Genomic DNA, 20978 nt, shown 5'->3' with positions numbered 1-20978 from the left:
AGGCTAGTCAGACTTAATACTATCAGGGCTTGTTTTCTGTAGCACTTCTCTTTTCATTTTCTTTTATAGTTCTTAGGAAGCACTGGCTGTCAGTGACAAAGTTCTGTGCTATTTACCCCACTGCTGCCAACAAGAAGGAGAGTATTTGTATAAGCTTATCAATGACAGGCATTCTCTGTTCAGTAGTATATTATCTTCTTGGCAGAAGGAACAAACTGTCACCTGTCCAATAAAATGAATTTAACTCAACGAAGCAGAATGAGGTGAAAATGGAGAAAAAAATGTATTTTGGGGGTTGTTTTTAAAGCAGTACAGCTTACATCAGAAGCATCTGAAAGTAATTCAGGAGAAAGTAACTAGATGTACTTAGGTAGGAAGAAATTCAGGGTAACTCTGAGAATTGAATTTCCTTTGCTGACAGCGTATAGCCTGCTTGGGAATTCTCTCTCTGTCTCTGTCTCTCTCTCTCTCTCTGCCTCTCTATCTCCCTCTCTCTCTCTCTCAAAATAAATAAAGAAACTCCTTAAAAAAAAAAGCTCAGCTTGAAGTTAGGTCACAGTGCTCTCAATGTCACTGTATCTGAAGTAAAGATACAAAGAAATCTTGCATCTTCTTTATTGTTAACTAAAACAAAATTATTATTTGCATATAAAATACTTATAGATATAAATAAATATGTAGTAGAGCTCAAAAGTGCACATGGGTATTTCTTATTACTGTATGCACACTTTATTTAAGCCACTTTGTTGAGGTATGATTGATATACAATAGGCTGTACATATTTAATGTATACAACTTGATGAGTTTGGAATAAGTATACATCTGTGAAACTATCACCACAATCTATGCCACAAACATATCCATCATCTCCAAATGTTTTTTCCTGCCCTTTTTATTTTATTATTATTTATTTTATTTTTATTTTATTTTATTTTATTTTATTTTATTTTGTTTTATTTTATTTTATGTTGTGTAAGAACACTTAAGATTTACCCTCTTGACAAATTTTTAAGTATGCCTCTTATATAAAGAATCTATAAATAATCTAAAGTAGTGAAACTCATAAAGGCAGAGAGTAGAATGGTGGGTGCCAAGGAGCTCAGACAGAGGAAGGAACAAGAAGGTATTATTCAAAGGGTACAATGTTTCACTTACACAAAATGTGTAAGTCCTAGATATCTACTGTGTAGCATACTGCTTATAGTTCATAATACTGCCTTGCATATTTTTACAGTGTGCTTTTGCAAACTACTGTCTTCTAGAGATGGAATCTACTTTTCTGCCCCTTAAATCTTGTCTTGGCCTATGTGATTTGCCATGGTGAATGAGACATGAGGCATTAGACATTAGTCAAATGACACAGAGGCTTGAAAAGTATTTACAAATTGGGGTGTATCCCTTTTATTGCTTCACCTAGCTGAGTAACTGTTTAATAACTTGGACTAGACTACTAGAAAATCAGAGACATGATCAATCCATTCCCATTGCCTTTGCTAACAGGAGCCAATTACCATCAGTGTGAGGCTAAATACTCTATCCAATTCTACCCTTTCAAACTTCACGGGAATTGCAAAGATCGCTCAACCTGCCAAAACCAGAAGAACCACCAGCCTCACACTCAGAATTGTGAGAAATAATATGTTTTTTTGCTTGCTTGCTTGTTTGTTTACTACTAAACTTGAGGGTGGTTTACTATGCAGTAACAACTAACCAGTGCAATAGACAATTAACATGTGTATTATGTTCTGTGAATTGAATTTCTTTAAACAGTGGTTTCTCCATGCTTAAAACACACATCTGCAAATGTACAGACACATACACTTTTGAATTTCTATATTTTCAAAGTTATCTTCCATTCTTTCTTTCTTTTCTTCAGCTCAACTTCTCAGAAAACAAAATTTACGGTATTTGTCTAATTGTCCTACTCTCCTAACCATTTCTCAACTCACTATTGTAAGATTGATGTTTCCACTACTTTTTACATAAAGTATATACTTATTCAGATTCTTTCAGTTTTTATATAATGTTTTTCTATTGCAGGATCCTATCCAGAGTCACACATTACATTTAGTTTTTGTGTCTCCTTAGTTTCCTCTTCCTTTGACCGTTTCTCCAATATTCCTAGTTTTTGATGACCTTCAAATTTTTGAGGAGTACGGTCAGACATTTCATAAAATGTCTTTCATTTGGGATTTGTCTCATATTTTTCTTATGATTAGACTGGGAATATAGGTTTTAGTGAGGAAAATCACGGAGGTTAGGTGCCATTCTCATCACATCATATCAAGGGTAAATGCTATCTCTGCTGATGCTGACCTTGATCATCGCTGGGTTGAAGAAGGTTTATCACTTTCCTTCACTATCAAGTTACTTTATTTTATCCCCACTTTCCAACTCTGTATTCTTTGGAAACAAGTTACTGTGGACAGCCCACATTTCAAGGAAGGAGGAGTTACATTCCACTTCCTTGAGTAAAAAAGTATTTTATAAACTATTTGATGTTCAACCTACATGGTGAATTTGTCTATTCTTTTGATTAATTACTTATTACATCGATATGGACTTATGGGTAATTATTTTATTCTTTGGGTTATAATTCATGCTTCTTTTTATTCTTGCTCAAATTTTTTTCCAATTTGGGCCATTGGGAACTCTTTCAGTTGGTTCCCATTGTCCTTTTGACCTACCTTCCTCATTGTGTTTTTGTTTGCTGCTTTGTTTTAGCACTTCCTTACTTTCTGGTACTACAAGATACTCTAGGCTGGTCAAGTACATTTCTTGCCACAGTCCTAGAGTTAGTCCTTCTGCAAATAATACTGATCCTTTCAATTGGAGAAAAGTATTAGAAATGAAGATCTTGATACTTTGTGTGTTGGTTTCTATTATGGTACTTTGCTTTTAGGCCTTCTCAGATGACAAAACAAGGCATATGTGTATATACCTAACTATGTATACATACATATTCATAAATACTTTTTATATATAACCATCTGTATCTACATGAAGCTAAACATGGTTCCAACTGACGTCTTCAATCTAATCCATTACCATGTAAATAATTCCATCCTTCTCTTGCTTATCTGCAACCTCTCACTCCAACAGTGAGGAACCTGGATCCCACCATCCACCTTCCATTGACTTAATTGTTCAATTCCATGTATAGTGTTTTTTGAACTGCTAATAATGATATTGTTAACTACAGTATATTACCAAAATACAGGTTTTTTTGTTTTGTTTTGCTTTGTTTTTGCTTTAGTCTTAAAGATTCATTTCCATAGTTACTTAGATCAGTACCTCTGTCCCCCACTCCCCTAAGTGAAGTTACTTCATACATTTGTAGCATAGTTAGTTTGTCACTTTCTGCCTTTAAATCCTGGGTCCTCTAACCGCTTAAACTATTGTTTTCAATTTTGTATACATTAATGTTCTGCCATATAGTTCTATTGGTTTTGATAAATATACAATGATATTTGTCCACCATTACAATATCATATAGAGCAGTTTCATCACCCTAAAAAGTACCTTATGCTTCATTCACTCATTTAGTCATTTCTCTGTCCCAACTTCTGCCAATCAGTAATCTGTACAATCTCTATAGTTTTCCCTTACTAAAAAGGGCTTATAAATGATATCATGCAAAATCTAGCCTGTTCAGACTGGCTTCTTTCAGTTAGCAATATACATATAAGATTCATCCATGTGTTTGCAAGGCTTGACCATTTATTTTTATCACTGAATAGTATTACATTATATGAAATTTACAGTTTGTTTATCCGTTCACTTATTGAAGGACATCTTAGTTGTTTCACATTTTTTATTATTATTAATAAAGACTCCTGTAAACTCTTTTTGTGCAGGTATTTTGTACAAGCACACATTTTAAAATCAGTTAGGGACATGCCTAGGAGTCCAATTGTTTGATTATATGGTAAGACTATTTAGCTTTGTAAACACAGCTACATTGTCTTCCAAGGTAGTTGGACCATTTTGTTTTTCTACCAGCAATGAATATACTTTACTGTTTCCTGTATCCTCACCAACAATTGATATTGATTTTACTCCTTGTTTCTCCCTGGATCTTAACCATTTAGATATGTGTGGTGGTATCTCACTGTTGTTTTAATTATCAACCCTTTTTAAATATGACTGTAGACCCTATACAAGTTATAAATCTTCCATTGCTTTCAATAGTCAGTTTTTAAATATAGGGTGGTATAAGAGTTCTATATTTCTCAATGAAACACACCCAAGATTATCTATCCATTAAAAAATTAATAAATAAAGCAAAGAGAATACAGTCTTGGACTTCTCTTATTTCTTCCATCAGTTTGCTGGTTCAAATACAGAAATAATATAAAATGTGTTTATCACCCATAGCTGATAATAGAAGGTAATTATACCTTCCTTTTCTACAATAATAATCAAGTTACTATGCCAATAGGTCATTTAATGTGATACTCATAAACAAATAAAAGCGATATCCAGAGAAAAACTAAAGAATAAAATACCAAATAATAAAATAGTGAATAAAATAGTGAATGTATTACACAGTAACAAAAGCAAAATAATAATTTGTTAAAATAATTTGTTAAGGTAAAGGTGAGAGAAAGTTTTTGAATGTAATTATCCTTGATAACTGATCCTTAAAGTATCTAATCAATTTTTAAGCAGATATATGCAGTATAGAAGAATTTAGTCTGTTTTAAAAACTAACACACATAGATGTTTTACATTAAATGCAGATAATTAAAAATTGAATCTCATGTAAAAATGATAATGTCCTTTGTTTTCAACTTTTTTTTTTGGCATTGTCTGTAATATCTGAATAGTAACTTACCTCCAGACTCATCCTTGTTACTCGTATTTTTCAATGTTTTATTCTACTCTATGGAAAAAGCAACAACTTGCTTACCCTATGATCTGAAATCTAGCAATTGTGGACTCCATGTCAGACTGAGTATTTTCATGTTTCCACAACCAGAGTAGAATACCTCATTTGAAGTTATGGTTTATTTGGATTATGTTGTGCCAGTAGAAGAAAAAAAAAAAAAAAACTTTTGAGTGATATTACAAACTACCATTCTCCTTCCACCAATCATCATTGTCAAATCAATAAATAAAAACACTAGACTCCAGTTAAATTTAATTTTGGATAAAATAAAATACTGCATGGAACATAGTAGAACTAAAACATTTATTGTTTATTTAAAATTCAAACTTAACTGTGCTTCTTTTCTTTCATCTTGCAAGCCTATCTCTATTCCCTTCAGTTAGTTAGTTCCAGAAGAGATGACATTGAGATAATAAAAGAGAAATAAACTGGATCAGCAGGGAAGATGCTAATACTGCACAGAAAGTACCTAAAATAGAATAAAATATTCGAATGCTCTTTACTTCTTTTTAAAGTAATGATAATATTGATGAGCCTGGGTCTTCATTTAACTCTTAATGCTCCTTTTCATGTTTTCACAGATGTCTCTACCACCATTTTATACAGGGTTAATCCCACCTTTTCTGTCTCTTCTTAAATCACTTTTTTCTGTAAGCAGTGGTGTTCAACACATAATAATAATAAACTATTGTTTTGTTGTTTTTGCCGTTAATTACTGGTATTCCAACAAAGAAGAGGCTTTTATATATCTTCCCAAAGCATTCAGATACATTTAAACATATAACAGACATTTATAACTGAAATAATAAACTTATCTTTGTATATAAAAACATTCTTTTGAATTTCAAACTTTATTAGCATAAATTAAGTTGAGGACTACCTCTTTGGTTTTAAAAGAGGACTCATCCATTATACATAGTTAATATACTGTTGATATATCAGTTATACTGATAACACTTAATAGCACAATATAGCCACCAAGTTCAATTGAATCAAGTTATAAATGTTATGTGTATAAACATTTAAATCCTCACTACAATTTAATTTCTAAACACTCTTAAAACAAAAACTGTGACATAATTAATTTTTAGCAGTATGATACTATTAATCCAAAGAATATAAACTACTTTTGTAGAATAAAAGATATCACTTTAGGTCTAAGATATAGAACAATAAGATTGATAAAAACAAAGTGAGAGACACTGAGGCAACCAAAAAAATTCAGCGCGCTATAGATAGCTTTAAATGACTCTGTGTGTGTGTGTGTGTGTGTGTGTGTGTGTAATAAATCCAGGATGATTCTGTCTTTATGTGATGAAATTCAGCATTATAAGGAGACAGTTTTACAATTACTTGCTATAAATTATATATATATGTATATATATACATAATTCATACATATTATATATATGTATATATACATATATATATATAAACAAATCTTCTAAAGGCTAATAATGTTTTAGATTGCAAATGAAAGTCAGTGAGGTGGGATGGATACTAATTTTATTAACATTTATACAGTATTTTTCTAACTACCTTATTATATTGAATTGTACATGACTTCTTGCAATGCTAACAAAGGTTTAAGAATTGTTTTCTCTTTCTTTTGTTGAAAAGTATGAATTCTGATATAAATTTAAATGAATACCTGAGGATATTTTGTAATGAAGACTTTAATATATTTTTATTATTTGATACATACAGCAGGATTCTTACCTGAAAGATACCCGGCTACTGACAGAAACAGAATTAGTTTCCAAGAGGAAGCCATCCTTGGTTACTAGGATATCCTGTGTCCCACCTACTGTGTTTAGCAGCTGTGATGTTTCTTCATTAAAGAATGCCCTGTTGAAATAAATAACAATTTTAAAAAACTAACAAAAAAAAAGGTAGACAAACACAAACCAACCCAAAAATCTGAGATTAAAATGACAAACACCTTTTATTGCAAAGGTCAGGTTAATATATATTTGTATTGACAATAATAAAATCTCCATTAAAATTAATAATGCACAATACAAAAAATTCAGAGAAGTGATAAACTTTCCTTAACACATTTAATTATATTGAATACTCCTCTACAGATAATAAAAACATCAGGTTCTAATGGGGATGATTTTTCCTCACAGGGAATGTATAATAGCTTTATTTAGTACATTAGACAAATTATTGGAATAGAAAAATTGGGTAGAAAAACCAGTTATATTAATATATATTCCTCTAGTCTAGAACATAACTAATGATCAGTTAGCCAAGTGATTTCACACATTCTGCCTGTAGCTCATCTAAATCTCCACAGGAAAATTTTTTACTTAATTATTAATGTCAACTGCCTTTGTTTATAACTCCTGTGATTATCTGCACTGTGTTATAGTTCCCTCCTTTGAAGAGATATTTCTCTCAGCGTCTTTTACTAGTCAGAATCTAAAAGAAATTTTTTTGTGAATATTTAACATTTTTTGTCTAATGGAATTTTGATAAGATGACGAGTGTAACACATTAATATCCTTTGGTTCTATTATTTGTACTGAAAGATATGATAAAGATTAAAAAAAAACCATAAAATTCTACCATGAAACTTCCTGCAAGAACTTGACAAATGTACATTAGAAATTCCTATAATAGACAAGTAACTTTTGAATTTTCAGGTGTCAGTTAATGGTGTCCTTCTTAGCCCAAAATGATTAAATTAAAATAATTGTAATGTAATTTTTAAATAGCAATTTCTTCTTGGAAACTGGTTCCTTCCTAGAGACTTAACGGTTCAAGTTATCTCTATCTTTTAGAAAACATCTTAAAAATTAGACAAGTATTTCCCCTCTTTAGTTAGGTAATAATTTGATATAGTCATGTCCAAACAGGGAAATCTGTTAGTGAATCTTTTACCTGATTAATGTTAGTCCCATTTCATTTGTATGTTTAAATCTAATTTTTGATACTCTATTTGAATTACATGGTTAGATATCATGAGTGGAGAAGAAAGTTAATAATACCTAATAATAGTTGATTATAGTCATCTACTTAAAAAAATACTTTTCATTTTTTTCATCAGAAACAAAGACAGTTTGAAGCACCACAAATGACCTTATCACAATTTTTTACATTTTAAAACACTTTTATGATTTTTATACTGTTTTGGTTTTTGCCAGAAAGGAAAAGGAGAAAATTAGCACTTGACACACAAACATTAGAGAGACTTAAAGTTGCTAGAACTACAATTATGATTCATGAGAACTGCACATTTGAATCAGTTAATTTTCAATCTGTGTTGAAATGGGCCTTTCTCAGATTATTTCTGAGATATTAATGTAGTTTTATTTCACTTGTTTTAATGAGCTTCTGCTCAGTCCCTGTCTCTCAAACTGGTATTTCCCCTGTATATTTACAGTGTGCTATTATGTTAAACATTCTTCATCAACAAATGCAAATGCTTTCGGAGCACTTAAATGCTGTAAGCTGTGAATGTCAAAGACACACAAGGGCACACACCTACACATACGCACACATGTACATGGATGTTAATCACAGGCTCTGAGCCAAATAAGCAAGATACTGTAAGTATATTATTAATATAGAGCTATCAAAAAAGGGATTTATTCATATAATTGGCAGAAGTTGTAAATACAACGGATGGCTCTTCAGTAAAATTTCAAGAACACATTGATCTTAAAAATGAATGAATGGGATAATACAGGGAGACTAACAATGAGCACATGAATAAATAAATCAGTATCAGAGAGTGATCCATACTATGATGTAATTAACACATCAAGGGGCAATGAGGGGATAGAAGGGGCTACTTTAGTAGGGGTTCACAGAAGCAATTTCTGATATGACGACATTTAGGAATTTAGGATGAGTACTCATGTTTTCAACATGCCATTATGGAATAATCTGTATATATGCCATATATATGCGTATATATATATATATATATATATATATATACATATGTGTGCATATATACATATATATATTCCAGGTACATTTTTTCAATTCTCAAAAATAGTACACTGGATTTTATTACTAAAGGAAACCATTTCATGTTAAGATTTCTTCAAATAAAAATTGTGTGTGTGTGTGTGTGTGTTCATTTTCAAGCATCAATGCTTGTTTAATGAGGCTAAAACACAAAAAAATCATAGATCTTTAAAAATCATTCTTTTAAGACATCTAAAGACATTTGTTTTGCTTTCCTTTTTTTTATTCTCTCTCTCTCTTTATTTTTTTTCAAATAAAAAGTAAGAGAAATCATCTTTAGGTTCTGAAATATATAAACTTTTTTTTTATGGTAAACAAAGAAAAAATCCCAACAGTCCTTAATAACATAGATACTAAGAAAATGTTTTTTTTTCCTTTTCTTTATTGTTTTTATTTTAATTCCACTACAGTTAACATACAGTGACATTAGTTTAGGTGTGCAATGTAGTGTACCTTACTCAGTGGTAAGTGTACCTTACATCATGGTAAGTGTACTCTTTAATCCTTATCACCTATTTCACCTATCCACCCTCACTTCCTCTCTAGTACCCATCAGTTTGTTCTCTATAGTTAATAGTCTATTTATTGGCTTTTCTCTCTTTCTTCCTTTGTTCATTTGTTTCTTAAATTCCACATATGAGTGAAATCATATGGTATCTGCTTTTTCTGGACTGGTTTCACTTAGCACTATACTCTCTAGTTCAATCCATGTTGTAGAAAATGGCAAGATTTCATCTTTTGTATGGCTGAATGATGCCACATTGTATATAAATATCAATTCTGTCTCTATTCATATATTTATAGATACTTGGGCTGCTTCCATAATTTGGCTATTGTAGTAATACCGTGATAAACATGGTGTTGCATACATCCTTACCAATTAGTGTTTCGTATTCTATGGGTAAATACCCGGTACTGTGATTACTGCATCATATGGTAGTTCTATTTTTAACTTTTTAAGGAACCTCCATACTATCTTCCACAGTGGCTGCACCAGTTTGCATTCCCACCAACAGTGCAAGAGGGTTCCTTTTTCCCATGTCCTTGCCAAGACTTGCTGTTTCTTGCGTTGTTGATTTTAGCCATTCTGACAGGTGTAAGGTGACATTTCATTGTAGTTTGATTTGTATTTCTTTCATGATGAGAGTCGTTGAGCATCTTTTCATGTGTCTGTTGGCCATCTGTGTCTTCTTTGGAGAAAATCCATTCATGTTTTCAGCCCATTTTTAATTGGATTATTTGCTTTGTGTGTGTTGAGTTCTATACGTTCTTTATATATTTTGGATACTAACCATTTATTAGATATGTCATTTGCAAATATCTTCTCCATTCTGTTGTCTTTTAGTTTTGTAAACTTTTTTATATGCCTCTCTTGAAAACACAATTATTTTCATGACTTGAATAAAATGTTTTATTAATCAGATTAATAAAATAATAAATAAATAAAATGTTTTATTAATCAGATTAATAAAATAATATAAAACTACATTATTTTATGGATTACAGTATATTAAGTCCCTATTACAAGCCAGATTAAGTTATAATCAGTTAATAAATTTTACTAAAGAACATCAGGATGTATTTTTAGAAATGCCCTAATGGAGACTGGCAGCTGTAGAATAGAGTGTTGTTCATCAAAATATTGGAAAAGTAATAAATTCTAATTGGGAAACTACTAATTGGATACATTTTTTAAAAAACCTCACATTTTAAGAGAACTTATTTCAATGTTTAGAATATTATCACATTAATTAAAAACGCATTAAAAACCTCACTTTTTAAAAGAACTTATTTCAATGTTTAAAATACTATCACTGTTAGTGATAGTAACAATTAGTACTAGTCACTATTATCACCTGTGATAGTTAAAGAAAAATATGTGAAATGAAATCATATTAGTTTGCAAATTTTTACTTGAATATTGCATATATTTGCAATTGAAGTAAAATTAGATCTTTGTATGAAGTTATAAATCATAAGTATTAAATGCATTGCACAGTTGATCGTGTAGATAATTACTTAAAGGCATCACATCTTAAGTTGAATTTTAAATAGAAATGCTAACATATGTTGTGTGGTGCCTGGGTGGCTCAGTCGTTAAGCATCCGACTTCTGCTCAGGTCATGCTCTCCCGGTTTGTGAGTTCAAGCCCCGTGTCGGGCTCTGTGCTAGCAGCTCAGAGCCTGGAGCCTGCTTCAGATTCTGTGTCTCCCTTTCTCTCTGCCCTTCCCCCACCCACACTCTGTTTCTCTCTCTCAAAAGTAAAATAAAAACATTTAAAAAATGTAAAAAAAAAGAAATACTAACATTTGTTGTGTAAAATTGATTAAAGGATAATTGCTGGCATTGGAATAGTAGTTTTTTTAATGCATATATTAAACTGCCTTATGACTGATATTCATATGTGAATGTATATAAAGAAAGATTTCTATTATTGCCTGTTGATCTCTCTTTCCAGTTCTCTAGAAATTATTTCCTACTGTTTGACCCCTTACAATCTATTTTAAAACATAATTACATTTTAAAACATAAATCAGGCTATATCATTTCCCTGTTTCACTGGTTTATTCTTAAAATCTAAATTCCTTATATAGTCTGCAAAATGATATATAGTCTAGTCCCTGCCTAACTTTCTGACTTCATCTTCCAGCACTCTAGACTCTATTCCCACCACACTGATTTTCTTGCTGCTTCTCAGATATGCCTAGCACTCATTGTTTCCTTTGCCAGGACCCCTCCATCATCAGTTCTTCCCAAACAGATAACCTTAAACCCTGAAGACCCTGCTCTTCAGGCTTTTCTTAATTCTTCTCCTTAAATAAGAAGTCCCTTCCCAACCTTCTTTCTGTTATCCTTGTCACTGGTTTTCCATGCATTGTCCCTGCCTTATTTTTATTCTTTGCATTTATCAGTGCCTGAGGTTATGCTATTTGTTTATTTTATTTTTAATTATCTTTTTCTCCTAGTGGGATGTGATATCCATAAAATCAGTAGTTTTGTCTTGTGTATCTTTGTAGACTCCTCATATAGAACAGAACAGGTTTGGTTTTAGTAGCTATACAATTGCTATTTTTGAATAGTAATTATTGAATAAACTGAAATCTCTGGTAAATACATTATTTGGCACAAAGTAACATAAGAAGAAATTAATCACGGCAACCACTACCACTTATAAAATTCTATGTGCTAGACATTATCCTATGTGCTCTACCTACACAACCTCTATAAATTAACTTGACACCTTTTATTGATGAAGAAAACTTGCCCAACATCACACAGCTGGTAAAAGTCATAACTGGGGTAAGAATAATGTTGACTTTTAAGCTACATCATCTCTTACAAAACTTCATAGCAATCTCTACAAAAATTTCAAGAAGCCCTCTTATCTGACATAATTGGGACTGGTACTAAGTTCATTTAAAACAATAATTTAAAAAAATCATACAGGCATACCTGAAACATTATAATTTAACTAATATGATTTGACTTTATATTTTTGGCCAATCTTATTATATAGAAAGGAGATGTTTTCTTCTGATTATGAATATTCTGATGGACAAAATCTTTTCTTTATCTCAACATAGTGAGTTTTTATACACAAGTCCTGCCTATAATACATCATATACAATTTTTAAGTTTTTGAAGTGGTGTAAGGATGTGTGAAGTGTCTTGATGACAGCATCTTTGAAGATTTTTATTATTTTTATACAGTTGCCTCATACACACCCACTTTTATAACATTTCCTAAGTCAGTTATTTTCTTGTTTGTTCAAGACTATTAGTTTTTGTGGTTTTAAAAAATCTTTTGTTTTGTTGTCATAGAACCAAATGCTCCCACTGCTGGTGCACTCATATGTCATTAATCGGCATGTTTATTTTAATTACCTAATTACATCAATAAGTACAACCTCCATAAACAGTGTAAATACAACTGAATATTGTTAAGCATGCAACTTACACAGCAGCAGTGAGTAAACTAGAAATGACCCTACTTAACCGTCAGCATCTAACTTATTCTGAATTATTTTTATTTATAGACACAATAAAGGGTGTTACTTGGCAAATTAGTACAGTAGAGTAAAAGTTTTTCTACTCTAATTAGCATGTGACAGGGCTACAATATGAGGGACCTGGATGTACATTTTGGTAAAACAATAAAATAATCAAGTATACATTTTTCTGTGTACCTTATTCTCCATATCAACCATGACTCTGCCAAAAATTGAGCTAGTGGCACTTTTGCTTGGAATATGTATTTTTTAAGCTGAGCAAGGACAGGACAGAACTCATTGAAGAAAAATAAAAAAAAAACATTAAGAATCTTTTATGGGGAATTATATTTTAGATGTCCTTGAAGTGGCACCTGGACAAAACAACAGATAATAAGATGCAACAGAAGATCTAGCAGAAAAAAGTGAATAAAAAATAAAAGTATGTGTGTTGGTCTTGTTAGGTTTGCTATCATTTATCTCTTGAGGACCAAGCAGCAATGCCAGGAAGAGAGACTTCTTGCTCTCAAACACAACCAGAGTGAGTTATGATATTGAGAGTCACAAGAAAATAAATTACACTTTTGTTTCCTGGACAAAGGATTATGGGTTGTAGATAGAAGATGGAGTTCATAGTGTTTACATAAATTTTGAGGTATGATTTTCTATAGTGTGTACTTAAACATGGTTCTGGTCTAGTTTCCTCATCCTTTTAAATCCAAAAACTTATTTTGACTTCAATAGAACCTGTCTCATGAAAAGGGATACAGTAACAATTTAAGAAGCAGCAGCACTAGTCATCTGAGACCTCAAGCCAACTTTATAATTTTATTTAAAACAGAAGAGTAGAGGAAAATACAGCTCAAGACTATGTAATAATACAGGGTGCACTTAATGGAGATGGGAATCAGAAAAGAGAAAAAAGACAACTCTAAGAAACTCGTGCCAGAAATATTCCATGATTCTTATCACCTGGTGACTGGTATAAGGAAAGTGTGAAGACAGAACCCTAACTTATTGCACATGACACTAGCCTCCATGTAAATTCTGACAGGACTTTTGCTGGGATCTTGAGTACCATCCTATGGCCAGGTAACAGAAGATTTCCCTTTCTGATAATTTGGAAACTAGACACCGTGACAAAGCTTCCTTCTTAAAATAATACAAAGTATAAAATACTTTTAAGTGCCTTAATGAATTAATTCAGGAGGAAAAACTTACTGAAGAGCAAAATGAGATAAAAGCAGCAAGCAGAGAAATGAAGCTAAGTTTCACTGTTGGGTCATTTATCAAATCTTAGTGAACTTTATCTTGGTGTTCATGGCTTCTCTGAGAGTATGAGATCCAAAAATTAAAGCCTAGAGCCCACAAGTGTGGATGTTTAAATAGGAGACTCCATATATCTAGGAGCACAAAGGGTTTCAAAATCATAGGATGAACTAAAAACACCCCTCCAGAAAGATACTCCACCAACAGAATAGTAAAAGAAAAATTTTATTCTTAAACCATGAGGCTATACGGAAACAAAAAATCTCATAGTCAATAATCATAATATGTACAGGAAAACAAATCACTATGAGTGATAGTCAATAGAAATAATAAAAGTCAGAATCAGACCTGCAAAGACTTTAGATATTTGACTTTTCAGGCACGAATTGTACATATATATATATTTTGTTTTAAACATAAGGAATTGTGTTATGAAAAAGAAGAAAAAAAATTAAAAATGTTTAGAATGCAGCCCAGAAAAGCAAATGGATGGAAAATGTGAAAGGAAGGTAAACAAAATGGAGGGCATACTAAGAATATCTTATATATATAATCATATTTTCAGAAAGAGAAAGAGACTGGGATGAAGAAATATATGAAGAGAGAGATAGTTGTTAAAATTTACCAAAACTTCTGAAATTGACCAATATTAACTCTCAGAAAGACAGTAAAAAAGCAAGAAGATTAAACAACTGATAAAGTCATAATGAAAATGCTGACCATCAAAGACAACATCCAGAGAGAAAAAAAGGCATTAATTGTTCAGGTAGGAAAATCAGACTCTCAGTGACTTAATAATAGCAATAATGGGATCCAAAAATATTGGAATAATGAGCTGGTAAAAATAAGTCAATATATAATTATAAACCTTGTGAAAATTTATTTCAGGGACACTTATTCAAAAACTGAGAGGTCAATTTTATCTTAATAAAGCTGGGAAAAAACAGAGTTTGTCAAAAATAAATCTTTACTAAGAAAAATACTATAAAATAGTAATTATAAAATAGAAGAAAAGAATAATTGCAGAGAGATTTCTGAAATAAAAAAAAAGGAACATAACAAAAGCTGAATCATGATGTTTAATATATGCCAGGAATTGTTGCTTTGGAAACATATTTAACACACATAACTCTTTGAGAAAAAACTAATATTCTTATTTTAAAGATGAGAAATATGAGGTATAGAGAGGTTAGGTAAATTTCCTAAGACTGAACAGCTGTTGAGTAAACTTGAGATTTATATCTAGCCATTATGGGTACAGAGACTATGACTTTTTTTAATGTTTATTTATTTTTGTGAGAGAGAGAGACAGAGTGTGAGAAGGGGAGGGGCAGAGAGAGAAGGAGACAAAGAATTCTATGGAGGCTCCAGGCTCAGACCTGTCAGCACAGAGCCAGTCTCTGAGCTCCAATTCACTAACTGTGAGATCATGACCTGAGCCAAAGTCCGATGCTTAACTGACCCAGCACCCCATTCAATGAACATGACTTTAAACAACACACTATACTGTCTGAAAAAAATAATAAACAAAAAATACAGTATGAGGGCAAATTTATGAAAAGATTGTTTTAATGGATGTTAGTAATGGTTTTTTGAATATCACACCTAAACTACAAACAACAAAATAAAAAATAAATAAATGAGACTACATCAAACTAAAAAGCTCTGCACAGCAAAAGAAACCATCAACAAAGTGAAAAGACAACCTACAACATGGGGAAAAAGATTTGCAAACCATATATCTGATAAGTGGTTAATATCCAAATACATAAAAATCTCACACAACTCAAAAGCCAAAAAGGAAAAAAAAATGGGCAAAAGATCTGAGTAGACATTTTTCCAAAGAAGATATATGAGAGACAAACAGCTACATGAAAAGATGCTCAGCATTCACTTGTCATTTGGGAAATGAAAATTAAAACTACAATAAGATATCATCTTACACCTTTTAGAATGACCATCCTGAAAAAGACAAGAAAGATCAAATTCTGGCATGGATGTGAAGAAAAGGGAACCTTTATTCACTGTTGGTGGGACTGTAAATTAATATAGCTACTATGAAAAATAGTAAGCACCTTCAAAAAATGAAAATACAACTATCTCATGAGGCAGAAATTTCACTTCTGGGAATATATACAACAGAAACAAAAACACTAACTCAAAAAGGAAAGATATCTGTACCCTCATGTTCATAGCAGCATTATTTACGATAGCCAAGACGTAGAAACAATCTTAGTGTCCATCAATAGATGAATAGAAGAAGGAAATGTGATATATATACACAATGAAGTACCATTTGACCATAAAAATGAGGAAATCTTACAACATTAATGTAAGGCATTAATGCTAAGTGAAATAAGTCGGAGAAAGACAAATACTGTATAGCCTCATATATGGAATCTAAGAAAAAAAAGAACAAATAGCAAAAAAACTCATAGAAAAAGAGATCAGACTTATGGCTACCACAGGTGGAGGATGGGGGAAGGAGAAATTAGAGGAAGGTGGTCAACGGTACAAACTTCTAGTTATATGATAAATAACTACTAGGGGTGTTTGTACATCATGGTTACTAAAGTTAACACTGCTGTATGGTATATAGAAAAGTTAAGAGAGTTAATTTGAGAATTATCTTCAAAAGGAAAATTGTTTTCTTTTTCTTTTATTTTTAGCTTAACATATTGTGGTAATTATTTCACAATATATGCAATTCAAACCATTATGCTGTATATTAAACTTATACAGTGGAATATATCAATTATTTCTCAGTAAAACTGGAAGAAAAAGTTTGAAATAAAAAAAACATTGTTAATAAAACTATAATCGTATCTTGAATGGTAAAAAGTAAAGCTAATATACAGTTAAAATATATGAAACTAGTAGCAAATATATAAGGAAAGAAGTGACTGAAATTAAGTCGTTTAACAGTTCATATATATTCAGAAAGATATTAAATTTAAATTTTTATAAAATATGTTTTCCTAGGTTAACTGATGAATAAATAGAAATTTGTTAGAAAACAAATCTATTCATCATAAATATTTACCACTGCCCACTTTTTGGTGATGAAAAGAAATTATATATTTAAAACTTCTTTACACAGAATATAACACATACAGAACTTCCGGCATGTCCTATAAAACATAAATCTAATTTTTAGTCTAACTTTAGAGACTCATCAGATTTTGATTCGAACTATGCATGTTGTCACATCTACTGCTCCACCTCAAAGAGTTTGGAGCCCAGATACATGAAATATCAAACCTAATATACAAACCTACTTCATATTGTGTATCTTCTAAGAAATGCTCACTCTCTCATCCATCAGAATAAAATTCCTTATTTGAAAATACCTAGTTGTGAAACAAATAAAACAAATTATTAAATTTCCTGATTAAAGGCAAATGCAAAATCTTAATTCAAGAATGGATTTGGAGTATCCAAGCTGCAAGATGCCAGCATGGCTGCAAGCCAATGCCCAGATGGGAGAAATAGGAAATCCAGTCTGTGAATTGCAAATATTTAGATTTTAAAGGATACACGGGCCCGAGAAAGGAGCTTGATTTTTTATATACATCATAATAATACAAATAAATTATTCCTACAATATAAATCAATTTCTAAAGTTCTCAGATATTTTTCAGTAATGTTTAATTTTGCCATATAACGTACACAGAGTGACACCTGGGTGGCTCAGTTGGTTAAGCATCTGACTCGTGATTTCGGCTCAGGTCATGGTCTCATGTTTCTGAAATCCAGCCCCACCTTGGCTGTGCGCTGACAGCAGGGAGCCTAATTGGGATTCTCTCTCTCTCTCTCTCTCTCTCTCTCTCTCTCTCTCTCAAAATAAATAAATAAACTTAAAAAATTAAATAGAAACATGCAACTCTCCATTTTTTACAGATTAGACAAACATATAAAAAGTGATGGGCTTGCCTAACACCTCACATACCTCACTGTCAGCATCAGGATTAGCTTTCCTTCCAGCTGATCCCTGGTGTAGAGAGTTAAACAATATCTGCAAACTGCCTTTACCATTTTCTACTGATGAGAAAATATTCTACATTGAGACATGGAGAATTAAGAAGACATTTTCACATGCTTTAGGAAAGATTCTTCTGAAAGAGAGGAATGACTTGTGACATTAAGCCTGGTTTCTTGCAGTAAGAAGGTCTCAGTGAAGGGCAATATGTGTAAATAATGAAAAAGGACACGTGGGTTATTGCATTCTGGAAAACAAACCAATGAGGACATGTGTCCAGGGTTCCACATGAGCAAGTAAATTAACTAAATTGTGTGTAAAAGAGTTTTATATGTATAATTTCAGGTATATATTTCTTATATACTGAACAGTAAGAGGTAGTAAAAATTCAAGATGAGAATATATTTGTTTTCTGATGAATTAAAGTTAGTGTCAGAGGGACTTCCAACAGCTCAACAGGTAGAACAATACAAGAAAACACGTAGGAAACCCAAAGGATTTTGAGTCTCAGAGATATCTTTTGTATCATATGTGATATTAATAAGATTTTAGACTCATGATCTCTAACAAGAAAGATGGAATTCATATTAATCCTGATATTTAATTTCCTTTTAATTAATTCAAATATGGAAACAAGAATTCGTTTTGTTTTTTTTTTTTTTAATTTTAATTCTAGTGTAGGTAACATACAGTGTTATATTAGTTTCAGGTGTACAATGAAGTGATTCAACAATTCCATACATCACCCAGTGTTCATCATAAGTGCACTCCTTCATCCCCATCACCTATTTAACCCATCCCCCAAACACCTTCCCTCTGGTAACCATTAAGTTTCTTCTCTATAGTGAAGAGTCTGTTTCATGGTTTATCTCTCTCTCTCTCTCTCTCTCTCTTTAACTTTGTTCATTTGTTTTGTTTCTTTTTTTCCCACAAAGTTTATTTATTTATTTTGACAGAGAGAGAGAGAGAGAGAGAGAGAGAGAGAGAGAGAGAGAATGTGCACAGGGGAGAGGCAGAAAGCCCTGGCAATAAAGGATCCCAAGTAAGCTCTGTGCTCTCAGCAAACCATGGGATCATGGCCTGAGCTAAAATGAAGAGTCATATGCTCAACCAAATGAGCCACCCATGTGTCCCTGTTTATTAAGTTCCACATACAAATGAAATTGTATGGTATTTGTATTTCTCTGACTGACTTATTTCACTTACATCAATACATTCTAGCTCAATTCACATCATTGAAAATGACAAGATCTCATTCCTTTTTTTTTAATGACTGAATAACGTTCCGTTGTATACACATACCACATTTTCCTTATCCATTTATCTGTGAATGGACATTTGTGCTCTTCCATAATTTGGCTATTGCAAATAACGATGCAATGAAGATAGGGATTCATATATATTTTCAAATTAGTGTTTTGTATTCTTTGGGTAAATACCCAGTATAGTGATTAGTAGATCATATGGTAGTTTTATTTTTAAATTTTTGAGGAACCTCCATACTGTCTTCCACAGTTGCTGTACCGGTTTATATTCCTAGCAACAGTGCACAAGGATTTCTTTTTCTCCACATTCTTGCCAACACTACTGTTTCTTGAGTTTTTGATATTGGCCATTCTGACAAGTGTGAGGTGATATTTCATTGTAGTTTTGATTTAGATTTCTTTCGTGATGAGTGTTGTTAAGCATCTTTATATGTGTCTGTTGAACATCTGTATGTCTTAGAGATATGTCTGTTCGTGTCTTCTAATCATTTTTAAATTGGATTATTTGTTTTTTTTGTGTGTGTATTGAGTTGGATAAGTTCTTCATATATTTCGGATACTAACCCTTTATCAGATATGTCATTTTCAAACATCTTCTCCACTCAGTAGTTTGCCTTTTAGTTTTTATGATTGTTCTCTTCACTGTGCAAAAGCTTTTTGTTTTAATGAAATCCCAATAGTTTATTTTTCCTTTGATTTCCCTTGCCTCAGGAGACATATGTAGACAGATGTTGCTATGGCTGATGTCAGAGAAATTGCTTCCTGTATTTTGTTCTGGATTTTTATAGTTTCAGGTCTCACATTTAGGTCTTTAATCCATTTTTATTTTATATTTTTGTATACTGTAATGCATCTAGCTTTCCATTTTCCCCAACACAATTTGTTGACAATACCTTTCCCAATGTATATTCTGCTTCTTTTCTGGAATATTAATTGACCAAACTATTGGGGGTTTGTTTCTGTTTTTTTGTTTTTGTTTTTTAATTTTTTTTAACGTTTATTTATTTTTGAGACAGAGAGAGACAGAGCATGAACGGGGGAGGGGCAGAGAGAGAGGGAGAGACAGAATCGGAAATAGGCTCCAGGCTCTGAGCCATCAGCCTAGAGCCTGATGCGGGGCTCGAACTCACGGACCGCGAGATCGTGACCTGAGCTGAAGTCGGATGCTTAACCGACTGAGCCACCCAGGTGCCCCTGTTTCTGGGTTTTCTAATCTGCTCCATTGATTGATGTGTCTATTTTTGTGCCAGTACCATGTTTGATTACTACAGCTTTGCAGTATGACTTGAAGTCCAGAATTGTAATACCTCCAGTTATATTTTTCTTTTTCAACATTGTTTTGGCTATTCTGGGTCTTTTCTGGTTCCATACAAATTTTAGGATCTTTTGTTCTGATTCTGTGAAAAAATGCTGTTGGCATTTTGATAAGGATTGCATTACATCTGTAACTTCCTTTGGGTAGTATGGTTATTTTAACATTTGTTTTTCTAATCCATGATTAGATTTTGTTTTGTTTACATTGTACAGGTCTTTCACCTCTTTGGTTATGTTTATTCCTAAGTATTATATTATTTTTGCTTCAGTTGTAAATGGGATTATTT

General features: G+C 32.1%; 1 protein-coding gene across 2 annotated transcripts in view; it reads right to left on the bottom strand.

The window, feature by feature from the left end:
• CNTN5 (contactin 5) overlaps window positions 1-20978 on the bottom strand; it is a 1365947-nt gene that overhangs the window by 763102 nt on the left and 581867 nt on the right. For both annotated transcript variants that reach the window (XM_078432971.2, XM_078432970.2), the window contains one exon: window positions 6611-6739. In XM_078432971.2, coding sequence (XP_078289097.2) covers window positions 6611-6665 — 55 coding nt within the window. In that variant the 5' untranslated portion in view covers window positions 6666-6739. The remainder of the gene's footprint in view (window positions 1-6610; window positions 6740-20978) is intronic.

Source organism: Panthera onca, chromosome D1 (genome assembly GCF_046562875.1).
Source record: "Panthera onca isolate mPanOnc1 chromosome D1, mPanOnc1 haplotype 2, whole genome shotgun sequence".
In the NCBI taxonomy this organism is placed as follows: domain Eukaryota; kingdom Metazoa; phylum Chordata; class Mammalia; order Carnivora; family Felidae; genus Panthera; species Panthera onca.
Note: the sequence above shows the minus strand (reverse complement) of the source record. Positions and strands in the feature narration are given on the sequence as shown.